The following is a 19208-nucleotide window of genomic DNA, read 5'->3' on the forward strand; positions in this document are numbered from 1 at the left end:
ACCAAAAAATTGTTTATATTGTTATTATTTTAGGAGCAAATTGAACTGGTGCCAGAATCAGATGTTTAGCTAATCATGTAGTTCGTGAATCCCTGTTGTGAGATAAATTGCAGGCTCATTAAAGCAATAAGCCATGTGAGGCCATGCGTTACAGTGATTTCACTAGGTTAGGTGTTCTTAGGCACAATACAAAATTGAGTGTCTAAAACCACCTTAAGCATGGTAAAATTGCTGTAAAGCACTGCATTTTTACCGGCTTATTGCTTATATGGAAAAGTCATTGCATTTATTATTAATAGTAATCACAATAAATCATCTATCGCAAAGATGTCATTTTTTATTTGAAAAACGTTCCAATATACAACACTACATAAAGGCATAAGCTTTGCTAATTATAGTTGAGCAGAGACTTGAATAACAACATAAGAACAGAAATTATACATAAACCAAAATTAGGTCATTCCACAGCTTTCCAATAAGTTCAGGTACTTGCTGGCATTCTTAGGAGCTGTTCAGACTGAACACCTTATTGTGCTAAAAAAGCTAGATGCAGCACAATGAATGGAACATGGCGTCTAAAATACATGGTGTTTCTACGTGAGATGCTGAAAAACAAAACGCTTCCGGATGTAATGGTTTCCAGGTGCAAAAGTGTGTTCGGTGTGAACGGCCCCTTACTATTTATAAATCTTTAAGATACAAGTAATACAGTTCATTGGCCTAACAGTAGGCTGTTTATGGTTGCCAAGCAACAAAGCAACTTGCCGCATTAATATCAATTATACCACAGGTCTGTTGAATGCTTGATTCGGATTGGTTGACGGACGTTCTAAGGTGTGCAATTATTTTTCAGTAAACGCTATGAAGTGCTTCCAGGTCTTGACTGCATAACAGTTCCATATCTCTCTCCTTCGTTCTCAACCACACACATTCATACGCACACACATAGACACTCGCGAGCAACACGCAGTGCCCTGATGTCAACGCACCCCCGAGACTTAATAAAGCAGTTTAGCAACTGAAAAGCTATATTCAAGAATGGTGATGCTACCACTCTACTACTGAGAAGTGTTGTTAAACAAACAACTTGCCAATTTAAAGTGACGTTACAAATGAACACAACTGAAGAGAGCCACAGAAGACTCGGGTAATCTCACACATATCCGATAGCTCGCTCTCTCTGCTTTCTCTCGCTCTCCATCACACAAATGCAAACACGAATGCGCACACACACTACTTTGTTACTCCAATAAGTGCTTAAAAGCAGCCCAAGCCTCCATTACTAGTTCTAAAGTGACGCTTTCGAACTAGCAACGAAGGCTTGGTCTGTATCAAAGCAAAATGCTGAATCCGTGGTGTAAGAATGTAGTTCCACTCACAAGTAGAAGTGTTCTAGGGACGAAAACCTTAAAATGTCTCTGCTTCACGTCATGGCCACATTACCATCTCAGTGTGTGCATTATTTTTCAATAATTCAATGGTCTGTCGTCAATTATTCCTTACCTGATGTGCGGTCACGTGTGCATATATCATCTATTTACAATGACTTAGAACATGGCTCATCCAGTAAGAATTTAGTATCTCACGATTCAGATGAGGCTCATCCAGTCTGAATGTAGTCATAATTGTCATTGTAAAAAAAATGTTGGGGGCCTGGGTAGCTCAGCAAGTAAAGACACTGACTACCACACCTGGAGTCGCAAATTCGAATTGCTGAGTGACTCCAGTCAGGCTTCCTAAGCAACCAATTGGCCCGGTTGCTAGGGTGAGTAGAGTCACATTGGGTTAACCTCCTCATGGTCGCTATAATATGGTTCTCGCTCTCGGTGGGGCACGTGGCGAGTTGTGCGTGGATGACGCGGAGAATAGCATGAAGCCTCCATGCGCGTTAGGTCTCCGCGGTAACACGCTCAACAAGCCAATTGATAAGATGCGTGGATTTACAGTCTCAGACGCGGAGGCATCTGAGATTCGTCCTCTGCCACCAGGATTGAGGTGAGCCACTACGCCACCACAAGGACCTAGAGCGCATGGGGAATTGGGCATTCCAAAATTGGGGAGAAAAGGGGAGAATGTTTAGTAAAAAAAAGATGTTTAGTTTTCTTTCTGCTAGTTAAACAGAACTACAGTGCCTGAACTTGATTCATGTTGAGTGGTATTGCAATCACCATCTCTGCTTGCCATATTTTGTAATCACTTGGATGTTTAAAATGTGCACTACAGTTAGTGCATAATTCAGTAATGAGATATACTCTGTTTCTTGGCCAGTGTTCAGCTTAAAGTTGTATGCTTGTCTAAAAAGAGTCCAGTTGAAAAATGAACATATGAAGTTATAGGCCCTGTGCCCAGACATGATAAATGTCCTGCGGGGATTAGACTGAATTTTTGCAGTTTCTTGTTTTGCCAAAGTGTAGATTTTCTGGCAAGAACAAGGCCTTGACAGATAATTAATAATAGATGTGTAAAATGGCAGGGCTCAGAGTTGCATTGTGCCTGTTTTCTCAATGAGGAAACAGAAAAAATAAAGAAAATAAATTGGAAAAAGAGAGACAGAAAGCAATGTGGGTACACAGACTCTTTGGCTTTGTTCAGACAGGCAGCAAAAATCAGATTTTTTGGGGACGTATCTGACTCAAATACATTTAGTTTGTTATCTGAACAGCACAAAACCAATCCATATGTGATTTGAAACCTGATATAAATCAGAATTTTTGGAATATGACTCAGTTTGTTGGGTCAGTTTGAATTAATTGTAAGTAGTTTTTTCGTCATTCGGGATGCAACACATACTATATATAACGTCATACAAAGTGTGCAGTATTGTATGGAGATGTGTCACTCATTTCCGCTCACTCTTTAAATGTTTTTAGTTGCTTGCAGTCTGAACAGCAAAACCAAAAAAACACATCCAAATCTGAACTAAAACAAAATTACAAAAAAAAAGAATTTAGACTCGTCTCTCCTTTTCTTTCACAAAAGCAAATAATGACATTACAGTGAAGCACCTATAATGGAAGTGAATGGGGCCAATTTTTGGAGGGTTTTAAAACAGAAATGTGAAGCTTATAATTTTATAAAAGTACGTACATTAATTCTTCTCTTAAAACTTGTGAATTATTTGAGCTGTAAAGTTGTTTAAATCGTCATTTACTGGGATAACAGGGTGTACGATGTTATATCGTCATGGAAACAAAGTTGTAAAATTGGATATAACTTTACACAGAAAAGGTTAGTAAGTGATTTTTATCACACTAAAATCTTGTTAAAATGCATATTGTTTACGTCTTATGACTACACTTTTATAATAGTGAGCATTTTTTAATGTTTACGATTGGCCCCATTCAATTCCATTGTAAGTGATTCACTGTAACCCAGATTTTATTTGATTTTTTCAACAGTGTTGGTGGCGTAGTGGGCTAAAGCACATAACTGGTAATCAGAAGGTTGCTGGTTCAATCCCCACAGCCATTACCATTGTGTCCTTGAGCAAGGCAATTTACTCAGGTTGCTCCAGGGGGATTGTCCCTGTAATAAGTGCACTGTAAGTCGCTTTGGATAAAAGCATCTGCCAATTGCATAAATGTAAATGTAAACATTAGGCGACAAATGCTGCTGATCGAGCTAAACTTGTATTGAACCCATAATATTCCTTTAAAATCTTATTTAAAAAAAATCTGATTTCAGGTAGTTTCATGTTGTCAAACATGTCCAATTCTTCTGCAGAACACAAAAGGAGATGTTAGGCAGAATGTTAGGAATTTACAGCCTCAGTCACCATTCACATTCAGTGAATCATTCAATGGTGAATGGTGACTGAAATTAAGAAAAATGGCTTTAGAGGGGTTGGATTGTTTAACAAAATGTGTCTCACTGTTTTCTCTGAATCTGAGCATAGCTGAGCCAAACCTGTCTGTCACAGGACAGATCACATTCTAAGAGAACCGATTTCAGTCATAACTCAGCTTGGACTAAATGTGTAGTTACTGTGTTTTGGCTTTGTATGGCAGCACAGTCCACAGAGAACTGTGTAGTTCCACTGTTAGTGTGCAGTAATATTCAATCAGGCTTGCATGAACATATGAGTAGTGTAAATTTAGAGACTGAAGGGTAAACAAGGCAAAGAACCATCCTTTCTTTATTATTTTCCCTCAGAAGTGTGGCCATCCAAGCTAAGTGTCTTCTTGAGTGCCCCGATCGATCACTAAATGCATCGGCTGAGCCAACAACAGTATTGGCCTGCAATGGAACACTTGTGTTCCTCTTTTCCTCTTTCTCTTTTGCACTATATTGAGCAGAACAAAAGAGAAAACAGACTGGAGTGCCTTAAAATGTGCCACTTGCAGAATTTATGACAGCATTCTACTCCCGTTGTTCTCTTAGTCATACTTGCCTAGAGGCGTTAGACATCTCTCAACATCACGCTGAAAATTGATTTCCAGTTTGCAATATTTTAGAGTGTCTTTAGTCCTGTTGAAACAGTGCTGCAAACTTCCCTTTGAGTTCAGACAAAGCTTCTCTTGTCATGGAAAGTGAATGCAGGAGACTCGCTCCTCCTTTCAAGTGCTGGAGCTTTTGATCAAATCCCCACTGCTCAGGTCTGTGTATACAACTCCCTGTTTTCATAGCAGGTATGTTGTGACAGTGTTTTCAACGTCTGACATCTCCTCTGTCAGATTTTTTTAAACAATGATCTCTTCCAAGGTTCCTCCCACAAGCACGCCCCAGTCCAAGTAATCTTTGGGTATGTTCGCTCTGCTGCAGAATATGGTTCTCAGACCGGTTTTAGGCCACAAACAGTTGTTTTCTGGGGTGCCAAAAGAACCCATAAGTGCTGCAGCCGAGCGTGTATTTGAGCTTTTTGTGCTGAAATACCGTGCACAGAAGTGCCGCAACTGTTTGGTGAATCCGCCCTGTTCACTGAGTGAACGTAGCCTTTGTGGGATCTCTGGATTATAGATATCATCCAGTCTCCTCTGTGGCAGCAGTTCCTGCTCAAATCTCTTATCAGCCATCAGACATGATCAGCTGTTTGTGACGAATGTAGAGATTAATGAACACTGCCCCTGGGGGGATGATTTATTATCTCCCTGCAATCCAACCAGCTTTCTCACTTTCAAATACCTCTGGCTGCAGGAATGCCGTGCTCAAATTTATGGTGTCTCAAAGACTTCAAGTGTGATTTAAACCGCTGTACAGGACCTCCAATCGGCAATGAAACAAAGTGGATTGAGTTGGACACTCCTCTTTCTGGTTGTTTGACTGACATAGCTCCAATCCACTCTCTGTCACATTGATGGCAGCACGCCTGACAAGTAGCCACATCGCTCAGTGCTATGACTTATGATTGGAATAGTGTCAGGTAACTTGTCCCAAATCCTGCTATAGCAAAGGGTTAGGTCATCTTCTGTGACCTAAATTATTTGCTTAAAGTACCCCCTGTGATTTCATGTAATATTGAAGGTGTATATGTGTATTTTCTGTGCCACTAGAGGCACCAAACCGAATTGAAATCTGTTTGTTTGAGCCGCCCAACATCATTTTGATCATAATTTGATCAATAGAAAATGCACACAAAAATCGTTGTTTTTTGTACAAAAATTTTTTTTATTTATTAATCAGTATTGTTTTCGAATACAAATATCTAAACATCTTTAAAACAAGATACATTTACTTGAGAAACAAAATGGCAATATATTAAGTCAGAGAAATCTAACAATATTAGTGATTTTGTTTTTGCTAAAATCAAGATTAGTATTCGACAAAGGGATAAGAATTTTTTATTTTTTATTTTTTTTTAATTTTTATTAAGTTTATTTCTCATTCCCCAATGGCAAATATTGTTTTCTTGTTTTAAGCATGAATCTTTTGGGGGATTGTTTTACATTTTATTTTCAAATGTTTGAAACTTTGCCATTCTGTTTGGTACCACTAGTGGCTTCACTTATTATCACAAATCAACTTTTCTTTTTTTTTTTTTTTTTTAAGATCAAAGTGTTCTGTCATGAGGGTTTTGATTTTATACATTATTTTTTTTATTTCTACATTTACAATTACATTAGTCATTTAGCAGATGCTTTTATCCAAAGTGACTTAAAAATGAGGAACATACAAGTGATTTGTAACACAAAAGTCAACAATATATGCAGTATAGCACTGCCAGGAGTTCCAAGAGTACTGTAGCTATAGGAATATAGAAGCTAGCTCAGAAGAAAGAGACAGACAAGGAAAGATTTATTATTATTATTATTATTATTATTATTATTAAATTCAAAAATTAAAATAGTAAGTCCCATTAGTGTCTACTGGTTAATCGCAATTGTGTACAGTTACATCAAACCCCAAAGGATTCACAAATTGGGAAACCCTGTGCTACAGGAATGTTAAATTAATGCTTTGAGATAAAAACAACCACTTAAAAAAAAAAAAAAAATGTATTCATTATAATTATTTTTTGAGGATCATACATGTTTGAAACTATGAAACGACCAAAATAACTGACTTCAAATACCACTTTAAAACTTTTGGTTTGAAATTTTCTTCTCTGACCTCAACACTGTCCACCAGATCATAAGTATTTCTTCATGACAACTCCTGATCATACCAGATGTTGCCTGAAGACATTAGCTAAGCTGTTTCTTCTTAACTTCAATATATAAAGTTGTCCTCAGTATGGAAAGACACCTCATAGCAGTGGAAACTCTGCAATCAATTACATTCAGAATCAAGCAGTCAGAGTGCAGACGAGCTTGAGTTCTGCTTCTCATTTCAATGTGGCTTCAGTGTGCTGTGTTGATGCCAAGCTCAGAGATTTAGTGCCAGACTGCTAAGACCACTAGCATTTTCTTATTCCCCCATCCAGCAATAAGAATCACCCCAGTGAGCTGACTCCTCGGGCAGTTCAGAAAACAGATAATATAATGTGTAACTTATTGTGTTCCACTAAGTGCAATGGAACTGTTGTCTAACAGAGCTTTTGCCTTCCAGTTTCTCTTTGTGTTTAAATTCCTTGCTTGGGTCAGTCGGATTCTGAACAAAACCCATGGCAACCTGTTAAAGTTGAGCTTAAAGGGATAGTTCACCTAAAAGTGAATATACTGTCATCATTTACTCACCCTTACTCATGTTGTTCCAAATGTGTATGGCTTTCTTTCTTCCATAGAAAACAAAAGGAGATGTTAGGCAGGATGTTAGTCACTATTCACTTTCATTGAATGCAGTGAAAAGAAAGTAATATGGGTTTGTAACTACATGAGACCGAGTAAAACAATGATGGAATTTTCATTTTTGGGTGAACTATCCCTTTAAAGATTTGTCTTTTGATGGGATGAGCAAGTTGCTTTCTCAAACAGAGAGAAACAACACATTGTTGGAAGACTGACGCTCAGCCAAGTGTTTTTCTCAAGGGACTCCGGTCCCCTAGCTTGAGGGAATGGAGGCCTCCAGGGGCCACATGGGTCAGGGGTTTCGTAAAGCTTTGCGGTCAATTGCCCCCAGAGTGGACGTTACTGTTGTCAGTAAGTGTTAAATCACGACAGAGTAAAGAGGTGTGTGAAACTGTGTTTTCTGTCACTTTTTGCTTCAGTAGCTAAGTGAATTGTAAAGGCCCCCTCTGGCATTAAGGGAAATCAAGCTTAAAATGTCGCTGTTTGTTGTATGTGTATTTAATTATGCTGTTTAGGTTATGACTGATTGCTGTCACTAGGGTTTAGATGGCTTTGTGTATGATCGTGACCTTTTTGGTTTTGGTGTCTGACACTCGCCAGCTTGCTCTGCTAGCCAACTTGTTCAGTTGAATGGTTCACGTCTGACCATATTGATCAGCTTTAGTAGCCCCGTTTCCACTATTGGGTCAAATGAGGGAGTGCTAGTGTGTACCAGGGCCAGTTGCGTTCCCACTGTCACTTCCAGGGCTTCCTCTGGGCCAAGGGCCAATGGCCCACCGATTACCCTTGGGCCAATGAAGGCCAACTGGTGATTGAGGCGGGGTAGGTGTCAAAGGCGGAGTTTAGCTGAGTAAGGTCAGAGGGTAGCACCAAGATACTAATTTCCCAATTTTTCATATCTAGGTTCCTGCTTACCTCAGCAGATCAACAGAGAATGGAGAATCGTCAGTACTGGTCAGTAAACAAAATCATGGCAATTCTGTATATTTGGGCTAATGAAAATGTGCAACGTCAGATCGACGGTGTCTGCCAAAACTAAGATGTGATTAAGTACATTATTATTGCTAAACTTGCCAAGTTGTGTATCCAGCACACAACGGTACAGGTTTTGGAAAAAAATGTAAAAATTACAGGCGCAGTACAAATTCGTGCAAAAAACATATAATAGACTTGAATGAGGGAACCTGAAACCAGAGTTGGGGTGAGCTCATTTGACTTGGGCCAGTAAGCAACCACTTAGCCACCAACCAGAACACCCTACCAACATACTAACAGCTAACCAAAACACCCTAGCAACCACACAGCAACAGTCTGGCAACCCCCCACAACACTGTTGCATCATGGTGGTGAGTTTTGCACAGGCAAACATCAAACCTAGTTTCTTGGTTGATGTTTTGCAGCCCGATAAGACTAAGTCTTAGACACTTTGCTTGCTGTACACCATCTGGTGTGGTTTTGCAAATGCCATTGTAGAAATATGGTATTCACAGGTGTATTTGTCACCCGTGATCCATTTATTCTGCAATCGAAAGTGTCCTACAAGGGGATTACCAAGATAAAGTGAGAAGTATTCGGCTGGTCATGTGATCTCAAAACATTGGCCAACCTCATTTAGAATAAACCACTCTTATTTAGGTTATAATATTTGACAGAAGCACTTTTTCACACAAAAATGAAAATTCCTGTCAAACCCTTATGAAATTCTTTCTTCCGTGGAACACAAAAGGAGATGTGCAGAATGTTAGCCTCAGTCACCATTCACTTTCATTGCATCTTTTTTTCATATAATGAAAGTGAATGGTGACTGAGGCTGTCATTCTGCCTATTATCTCCTTTTATGTTCCATGAAAGAAAGAATGTCATTGTTCAGATTGACATTAGGGTGAGTAAATTACAAGAGAATTAAAATTTTTGGGTGAACTATTCCTTTAACTTGTGTTATTTTTATATGTTTTGTTTATTCATTATACTGAAAAGGAAGAAATAAATATTCCATTGCTTGTTACATGAGTTCTATGACAGAAAAGTCCTCTCTGAACTTTTACGCCCTCCTTTTTCTGGCTCTAGTTTGAGTGTGCTTCAGAGAGAGAGAAAGAGAGAGAGAGAGAGTGGATTAAAGTGTCCCTCTGGTGTGAGGAAAGTGATCCTGGTCTTAGAGTTCACACAGATAAGTGGATCATATTCATTCCCAGTGCACGGTTAGCGCCATTTCAACACTCTGGCTCATTCAGTCAGTCTGGGCTGTGTTGATGCTGTCTGTCCTCTGATGTTCAATATCCCACATTTCTCTCTTGTGACATCCGAGACATTCAATGGAACAGTTCCGCCAATTTATGTATCTAATTAATATTTTGTTGAATTTTATTACTTTTTTTTTGTGTGGTGATGATCCTGTAGCTCGACTGGAAGACAATGGCACAAGCAATGCCAGTAGTCACTAGAAATCAGATTATAATTTCATTGCACTCCAATTTTAAAGCTCTTTATTTAAAAAAAAAAGAGCTACAGATTTCCTAAGATCTTGGAAAATACAGAAGCCACCAAAAGGATTTGAGCCCTTATGCCACACTTGTTAATTGCATTAGTCATTGCATTAGATAACAAAATATCAAACCAAGTGGTTAGATTCCCAGGAAATAAATACTAAAATGTTTACTTTGAATGAATTTTAAGTCACTGTAAATGTGCATTTATTATAGGACTTTATGGAAATGTGTGCCATGCACATTTGCTCCTTGAAGTGTGTAATTTCTGCACCACTTGTGTCACCAAACGAAACTGCAAATTGAAATGGCTGTTGTCATTCCGGTTTCCGCTGTCTCCCATTGGTTGGCCAAACATATAGTCCTGCTTTAAACTCACTCCATTAGTTGAGTCAGTGTTGATGTGTCGAGCCAGTCAGTATGTTCAAACAAACAAAGCAAAGTTTTGATAGTGCTACAGCAGCACAGTTTTGGAGATATCAACCTACAAATAACTTACTTGTACTTCTGCATATTAAGCTCGGATAGGAGAAAGCATTTTAACATCCCCAAAAAATACTTGAGGAATTTCCAATGGTGTAACGCCATTTTAGATGTTCTTATAGACTAATTATCTTGTTCAGAAGGTGGAGTTACATTTCATCTTTATGTATTGATTTACATGTCTTAAGAGCTTAATGTAGAAGCAGTCTAAGCACTTTGTTTGAAGTAGATGAGTAAATCACTGTAAGTTCAACCTGTCTCTCCTGACATAAAGGTCTCTCCATTCTTATTTCAAGCTACCTCTAGTGTGTCTTTGTCACGGCAGGCTTGTTTTTATTTCCCCCTTCTCCCAAACTTGAAAAGCCGCCCCTTCTCGGTTAATTAAGGCGAACCACAACAGTGCCATCGTAATGACTGAATTGTGTACAACATTATCCTTCTCCCCAAAAGGGGCCTTTGTTTCCACCGCAAGCGTGCATTCTCTCACCGCAGAAATGGAGGAGAGGGGGAGAGAGAGAAGCAGAGAAAACAAGCGAGCCTCTACAATGCTAACTCAATAATGACTTCCCACGAGGGGTAAAAGAATATGGCAAGTGTTTGAAGCACCGCCGCTGCTCTGGGACTTCCACCAACCACATCTCTACAGGAAGTGCCAAACAGTTTTTTTGGACCTTCTCACTGTTTCTTGGAACCCATGGTGCTTTTCAGAGGATTTTGTCGGTTGCTTTTTATAGCTGAGACATGGCTGTCTTTTTGTCCATTTTCTGAAGCTAGTCATGTGATTTCAGGCCATTTCTACAAATAGACAATTTGTCAAATTTGCAAGGGAAAACACCTTGAAAATGTATTACATTTGTGAACATTATCACATTGACTCCTTATGTTGTTTAAATACTTTTTTTTTTCATTCAAGCAGATTGGTTTGATGTTTCATTAAGGCAGCTCAGTTGAAAATTCATCCCCTAGAGGAACAGAATGACACGTGGCTCTAATATTTCATTTGCCATGTCATTAGTATAGCATGTTAGGTCAAATACTTGCTAAAGGCTTTGCTAGCTAGAAATCAGATTATTTAATTGCACTCCAGTTTTAGACCTCTTTATTTTAAAAATCTTTACAGATTTCCTAAGATCTTGGAAAATACAGAGGCCCCCTAAAGTATTTGAGCCTTTAAGCCTTGTTTATACTTTTGCCTCGCACCAGAGCGCGCCGTGCCGCAGATTTCGTGCGCACCTCCCCAAATTCTAGAGGCATTTATACTTCAGTCTGGTTTTGTTTTCATTCAATATTAAGGCACCAAAAAATACTTGTATCACGCCTTAAAAATTATGATAATATATTTATTGACCTTATACTCCTATAAATTTATACAAGCGTATAGATAAGCTACAGTATTAAAATTTTTTCACACAAACTATACAAAACAATTTAAAACTAAAGCGCAATGGTACAGTCTCTGACATTCAAGGCGTAGAAGGCACCGCTATTATATTTTATGCTTATAAAATATGCATTGAAATGCTTTCACCCATATATACTATTATAGATATGCAAACTAAAACATGCAGTGTAGTGACTGAGACAACTCATTGAGTATTGTGTGTAAATGCATTCTTATGTAAATTGTCCCATTGAACTAAATAAGGGCAATTTATGCAAAAATGGTTTTACTAACGATTTACACTAAAAAGTGTGTTCTGATCATGCGTCATGAATAAGGAATATTGAATACATTTTCATTGACCTGTGTTATTTTTTATTTTTATTTATTTTATTTTTTTTTGGGTCACACTTTATATTAGGTGGCCTTAACTACTATATACTAACATTAAATACATACAAGACTATGTATTTACTGTGTAACTACATGTTGCTCTGCAAAATTCCCACATTTATTGCTATTGAGGTAGGTTTAGGAGTAAGGTTAGGGTTAGGATTAGGGGTTAGAGTTAGGTTTTGTGGTAAGGGTTTAGGTAACTACAAATGTAATTAAATGCAAGTACTTTAAATGTAATTACAATGCAACAACATGTATGTAGATAATAAGTACATTATTGTATCAAATGGTTAAGTACATAGTAGGTAAGGCCACCTAATATAAAGTGGGTCTTTTTTTGTAATAAAAGTGTCAAACTTAAATCTAGTTTTTATGCAGTATTCAATAAAAGGCACTAGGCAAAAACTTGTATTTATGCCTCAAAACACTTATAAATCATTATAGAATATTTCTTGAACTTATATTCTTATAAAGTTTTCCAAACAAACTAAACAAAAGAATTTATATCTAAAGAGCAATGCTTAAGGCATTGAAGGGACCTTTTCTTATATTTTATGCTTATAAAATTTACATTGAAATGCTTGCATTCATATAAAATCCTATAGAAACACTAACATGCAGTGTAGTGACTAAGCAAACTCATTGGGCCTTATTCATGAAACATGAGAAAAACAAATGTGTGTGTAAATATATGTGTGTATATACAGTATATACCATTTCAGGATATAATATTAATTAATATTAATTTAAGTTTTGTATTTTTACAAAGTTAGATTTTGATTATAATAATGATGACAAACAAATTGATAAAATGTAAATATACACTTTCACTCTTTTTTTCAGGACAGGTTTTCGTTAGTTCAATTGCTTATTCTGCACTTGATCAGCCTGAATGTAGCCCACTATTTTTGAAAGCCTATTTGTTTGTGATCTTTTCTTGTAGAGATGTATATGAGCAACTCTTATTATTTAAAATGTTAGCATTTAGCAATGTGCATTTTGCTCAAACTTTTTTTCAGAAAACAAAAAATGTTCTGTAATGTTTTGTAATTTACGTTATTATATTGATTCGAGATTATATCGAATCGTGAACCTCATATCATACATCGAACCGAATCATGAGATAACCACATCATCCCATCCCTAATAACCACCTACATATATATATATATACGTTTGTCCTAGCATGGTATTTTTGTGTGGTAGCTCAACAGATAGCATGTTGCATTTGTGATGTAAAGAATATGAGTCCTGAAGAGCATGCAAGTCGACACGTGAGCCAAAAGTGTCTTGGAAGTACCAGAAAATGAACTGGTTTCCGCAATTGCACTTTTCATTTCAGATTTGCTTTTTATGACACTGTCGTTTAGATTTAAGGTGTAGGGTAGAGAGGTAGGTTTTATTGATTTTAAACTCATTAGAACATTAACCTTAAAAACATCATCTTTTTGGAAGAGAATTTAACTCTCTTTAAGTGGCACACAGTAGACATTTCACCTCAGAACTGCCGTGATATGTGTAAGGACCTATTTAATGTAATTTTGCAAAAGTGTCGCCACAGTCATGTTATTTTCATGAGATCGGGCTTGCTTTACCACTCTAATCACTGTATACTGTAAGTCTCATAAGAGACAGTACAATATATACAAATGTTGTTTTATGCTGATTTTTTGAATTTTGAAATTAAGTCTACCCTGGATTTCCATTTAGACATTTAGAAAAAATCCATTATGTACACATTTTATAATCTCTTTGAGACTGAATAGATCTCAGATCCAACACAGATTTACTGGTGGCAATTTATTCCTTACTTCCTTACCTTAATATTTATTGTAAACCAGCACTGAATATTGCCCAACAGATTTTCCCCCTCCCTCTAACCATGACCTTTCCTCGCCGTATCAATGTTTACCTCTTAATCAAAGATAAGCACCTTCTGAAGGCGCCGAGCATACATGTGTACACAGTATCCTCCGGAGACAGAGGATAGAGAGCTCTGCTCTCCAGCTAGGAATCTCTGTCCTCTGGCAATTCAGGAGATCATTAGACCTACGCAGTAATAAGAAGCCATCTTGGTTCTCAGCGGTGGGTTAATTGAAGCACAGAGCACTGCGATGCCTGTCAATAGAGATGACACGCTTTATGCTTTTTGTGAATGGCCATGACCTCGGAACCCTCAGGGAGCATGACCACACCCCCTCCACCGCCCCCCACCCCCTTCCCTGTCCGCTCGCTAATCACCATGGTGATGAAGGCTTCTAGCAGCCCAAAGCTCACTGAATAGTAGCCACTTGAGTTTTGGCAGCACGCGGACGCATTCGCAACATGAATAATGTATGCCTCTGGGCCCCTTGTACAAGGGATCTTTGCATTAAGAGTGCAGAGAGTATTGTAGCGATTTTTTTTTTTTTTTCTTGTGAGGGGAGCGATGTCAGGTTACTTTGCGTATTCCCTGGGGGAACTTTGTGGTGGCATGCGGTTTTAGTGAAACTCAGATTGATGTATTTATTTTGTTGTCTAGCCATTTTTGTGTGTGTGTGTGATTCACACGAGATCTGCCTGATATACTCAAAACTATGTTCTTGTGAATATGTCTTTTAATTCCTTTTTAAGTTTCATGTTCTTGTCAATATGTGTTTAGTTTCTCTGGGTAATGTTTCTATAAACATGTGTTTGTGAAGTGACCATTATAAAATGATTTTCCACAAGAAAGTAGCATGCACTAAAGTGCTACTACAGAGTTCTCCCTACAGTAGCCATGGAGACAACTGTACTGTGAGCAGAATGCTAAAATTTCCTTTCAATTTTTCTCAACAGCCAAAACCCAATTTTTTGGTTCATTCCCTCCACAGGTTGCCTGGAGAGAGAGGGAGAGAGAGAGAAAAAAAAACTTGTTTATTAAAAGGGTTATATCACCAAAAATACAAATTCTGTCATCATTTACTCACCCTCATGTCATTCCAAACCTAAGTGATGTTCTTTCTCATATGGAACGTAACATATGTTTTTTTACATACAGTGAAAGTGAATGTGCTGTTGAGCTCTAAAAATGACTAAGCACCATCAAAGTAGCCTATACATACTCCATCGTGCTCCATATATGAAAAAAGTATAATAAAAGCCCATACGACTCGTGCACTATATTTCAAGTCTTTTAAATCCATATGCTAGATTTGTGTGAGGAACAGACTAAAATTAAATATTACTGGAAAATCTTCACTTCTGCCGCAGCTCTAAAATCTCATATTGTTCCGTTACTTTCGGTTACGAGACATGGGTGAACCATTCGCATTTGGCATAACTGACATCAAACCCGGCGTGACGCACCATATGCTGTAAATATATGTGAAAGCAATGAGATTTAAGAGCTGAAGTGGAGGGCAAGATATTCTGTGACTAACAACTGAAATCATTGTCTGTTCCTCAAACAAAGCTATCATATGACATCAGAAGCCTGGAAATATAGCACGCAATGTTGTTGAATGGACAACTATTATGTATATTTATGGCGTCATTTTGGGAGCACCCTCAGTCACCATTCACTTTCATTGTATGGAATACAGCTTTGGTTTATTTAGCTAAACATCTCCTTAAGTGTTTAATGGCAGAAAGAAAATCATATGGGTTTGGAATTACTTGAGAATGGGTAGATGACAAAATTTAAATTTTATGTCTGCATGACTGTTACCTTGTCAACAATTGTCTTATTTGTGCCTGTTTTTTACCAAGGTGTTTTAGGGTGTTCAAAGTGTACATAAAAAAAAAAAAAATACCATAGCAGAGAACTCCATTAAGTCTTTTGAGCTTTGAAACCGCAACCTTTGAGCAATAAAATTGCCCTTTGGGAACAGTTTGATAGATAGATATGTAGATAGATAAACAGACAGACAGAGCAAACTGTTGTAAATGTACTGTTCCAGTATTTTAAAACAATGGACCATAAGCTGGTTGAAAAGAAAAAATGCAGATTTTTTTTTAAAGTCCAGTCACCAGTATGTCTTTTGTTTACTTCACAATAATAAGCTCATTAAAATATAATATCTTTATTTCCCCCACCAGATCCAAGCATGTGGTTGCCCTAGCTGAGCCACTACGTAATTTCAAACTGCAGAAGAGCCATCTAGACCTAGAGCTAGAGATCCTTGAACAAGCTGCTGAACTTGTGGTGAAAGAGGAAGAAGATGACTCAAACAGTGATGACGACTCTGAAGAAGAGAGTGAAGACAGTGAGGAGGAGCAGTCAGACATTAGCACTGTCTCTGAACATGGAGAAAGAACAGAAAACAACCAAACGAGGGTCAGACCTCTTGAACTCCAGGTCAGCTGTGAGGTTCTGAAGAATGATGCTGTGACTGCAGCCTCCCCCCTCCCTGTGGAGCACCAGCATGAATGTGGAGAGCAGCACGAGCCCAGACAGCTGATTGAGGAGCTTGGAGAAAGACTGGAGGAGGGGCTGAGGATCGAGGAGGATGTGCCTCAGGCGAGACATGCTGTTAGTGGCAGTAACACTGAGGGGGAGACAAAGAGAGGAGACGACTACCATCAGTGTGCAGCTGTGGCGGAGAGAGACGCCACAAATACAGCAACCAGTAGAGAGCTACTTGATCCCTGCCTACAGAGGAATCCAGTACGTATCATATCCACTGATGAACTGGACAGTGATGATGATGATGGGGAAACTCTTCTTACAATGGCAAAAGGAGGATCTTAATGGGGAATATTATTGCTTGGCACTAGGACTAATGGATGTATCCTTAAATCTGTCAAAGAGCTTTTTCATGGATTTATATTTGAAATATTGACAGTTTTATTTGTGCCGTTTTCAGAATTGATTGTTTTACAAAAGCGTTGCAGTTAAAAATAAGATATTTTTCTGTTGCTTGTACATTTTTGGGTAACTCTGGATAGTGTTAAATTAAATATTTTGACAAAGAATTGACAAATATTTTGCATTATTTGTGTTTGTGTGTGTGTGATAGTTTATTTTGTTATAATTATTCATATTAATAAAGTAATAAATTAAAATGTAATTTTATTCATAAAATTATTTAATTATTAATTTGTATTTATACTGTAGGTACTTTATCAAAAGTATTACTTATTAATGTTATATGAATTATTAAAATCTTATAAAAAATTGTTAGAATTTTATAAAATTTTGTATTATATTGAAAAAACTATTATAAATGTATTACATAGAAAGTATTACATAAGTACTATTTTCATATAAATTATTTATTAATATTATTTAATACATTATAATTTTTTAAAATTATTTAGAATTATATAATTATTATTTTTAATGTATGTTAACAGACTTAAAAGTATACCAAAAGTATACATTTTTAATGTTGTATATGAATTAATATTTTATATAAATATTTGGAAATTTATTTTAAAAAAAAACTTATATTGAAAAAAAAATATATATATATATATATAAAACTATTACATGGAAATTATTACAAGTACTGTTTTCATATAAATATTATTATTTGATTAATTATAATTATTATTTTTAGTATATAATACAGTTATATAATTATTCTTTTTAATTTATGCTTTCAGAGCTTTATAAAAACAGACACAAAAATACACCAAAATGTCACTGATTAATATTGTATATGATTATTATTTCATATAAATTAGTATTTTATATTATTTTGTAAATAATATTTATTATATTATAATATTTTTTTATTTATTTAATAATTATATTTAATATCATTATTTTTATTGAATGCTGTAGGCATGTTATGAAAAAACAAACAAAATTATAACTTATTTTCATACAGTATAAATTAATGTATTATATGTAAATTAATAATATTTTATATTATATTTATATAATTTTTGATCATGTTTATTATTATTAATAGTTAAAAGCTTTCTAATGCAACAAAACAGCACAAAATCTTAAATTAATTTTTTTCAATGAATACCAGGGTAAATGTCTCCATTCCTGTGGCTCTTCAAAGAGATTTTGAGGGTTCGTTATCTAAATTATCTCATCTTTGCAGCGAGTTAGTGCAGTCTGTGTCAGTGCTGTTATTTACATGCATCTTGTTTGCGGTGATACGCAATCCCTCCACACGACAAGTGTGAGGTTAGCATGTTTCAGTTGCACGCTGTCATTTCCTTGGAAGTCAAGGAGTAGGATGACGATAACAAAATATAGCTGCAAGCGGCAATCATCTGGGACCAAGCACATGTGAAGAAAAGACAAAATAATCAGAATTGACAGAAATGATCCAGTGGATGCAAAAAGCAGAAAAAGGCAGTATAAAATTAATCCATATGACTCCAGTGGTTAAATCCATACCTTTTGAAGCAAAATGATATGGGTGAGAAACAGATCAATGTTTAAATCTTTTTTGACTATAAATTCTCTGGTGATGTGCACATTGAATGTGATCGAGGAGAGGGTCTCTGATTTTATTTCTGTATACACAAGTAGGGCAGAACCCCACCTAAATATCCATCCATTTGAAAACAGATGCACACTATAAATTTCCAATAATGTGATTTGTTACCCCATAATGTGTTCAAATGCTGAAATAGGTATTTAAAAGCAGGCCTAGAATATTTTTTAATTATAAATAATTTATCTGAAAACTCTGTTACACTTTGTATGATAGAGATATGTGCATGTGGGGCAGAGAATCTGCTGCCCTCCCGAACACCACAGTGCCAATAATTTTTCCAATGGGAAATCTGTGGTCAAATATGGTACTGCAAAGGTAACTTTGGTATTAGTGTGTGCCAGCAGTCTTACAGGTTGCGAACATGGCGACCGCTATAGATAAATGTGTGTAAAAGCGTGTCGTTTCTATTGCAAATTCAGACAAATTGGCAATCAAACAACTTGGTCCTGATGAGCTAGACATAAAAATGGTTTGAAAATCAAAAGATGGGCAGTTGATAAGACATTGTTTTGTTTTATTCTATAAAGTACTGACAACATTCCTCCCAAATTCCAGAAATCAGTACTTGGTGGAATAACCCTGATTTTCAATCACAGTTTTCATGCATCTTTGCACGCTTTCCACCAGTCTTTCACATTGCTGTTGGGTGATATTATGCCACTCCTGGTGCAAAAATTCAAGCAGAAATTCAACAGACACTGGAATGGAATGGCAGCCATACATGTAGAGATGCTGATTTAAAGCTACACAATGTAACTTTTGGCCCTCTAAAAAATAAAACTGCATGCATCTTGCAGAAGAACATTGTTTTGGTAATGACATAAGTTGTGCCTCAGCTCTGCTCCTCTGTGTGGATGAATGTGGTTCGAGGCACCGG

At 36.8% G+C, this 19208-nt stretch overlaps 1 protein-coding gene across 4 annotated transcripts in view; it reads left to right on the plus strand.

The window, feature by feature from the left end:
• shq1 (SHQ1, H/ACA ribonucleoprotein assembly factor) overlaps positions 1-16865 on the plus strand; it is a 68533-nt gene extending 51668 nt beyond the window's left edge. For 3 of the 4 annotated variants that reach the window (XM_051705827.1, XM_051705828.1, XM_051705830.1), the window contains one exon: positions 15966-16864. In XM_051705827.1, coding sequence (XP_051561787.1) covers positions 15966-16617 — 652 coding nt within the window. In that variant the 3' untranslated portion in view covers positions 16618-16864. Of the gene's footprint in view, positions 1-15965 lie in introns of all 4 variants that reach the window. The other variant, XM_051705829.1, reaches the window with a different exon arrangement.
• Positions 16866-19208: the final 2343 nt, after the last annotated feature.

The sequence above is a fragment of the Myxocyprinus asiaticus genome, chromosome 9 (genome assembly GCF_019703515.2).
Source record: "Myxocyprinus asiaticus isolate MX2 ecotype Aquarium Trade chromosome 9, UBuf_Myxa_2, whole genome shotgun sequence".
Taxonomy (NCBI): domain Eukaryota; kingdom Metazoa; phylum Chordata; class Actinopteri; order Cypriniformes; family Catostomidae; genus Myxocyprinus; species Myxocyprinus asiaticus.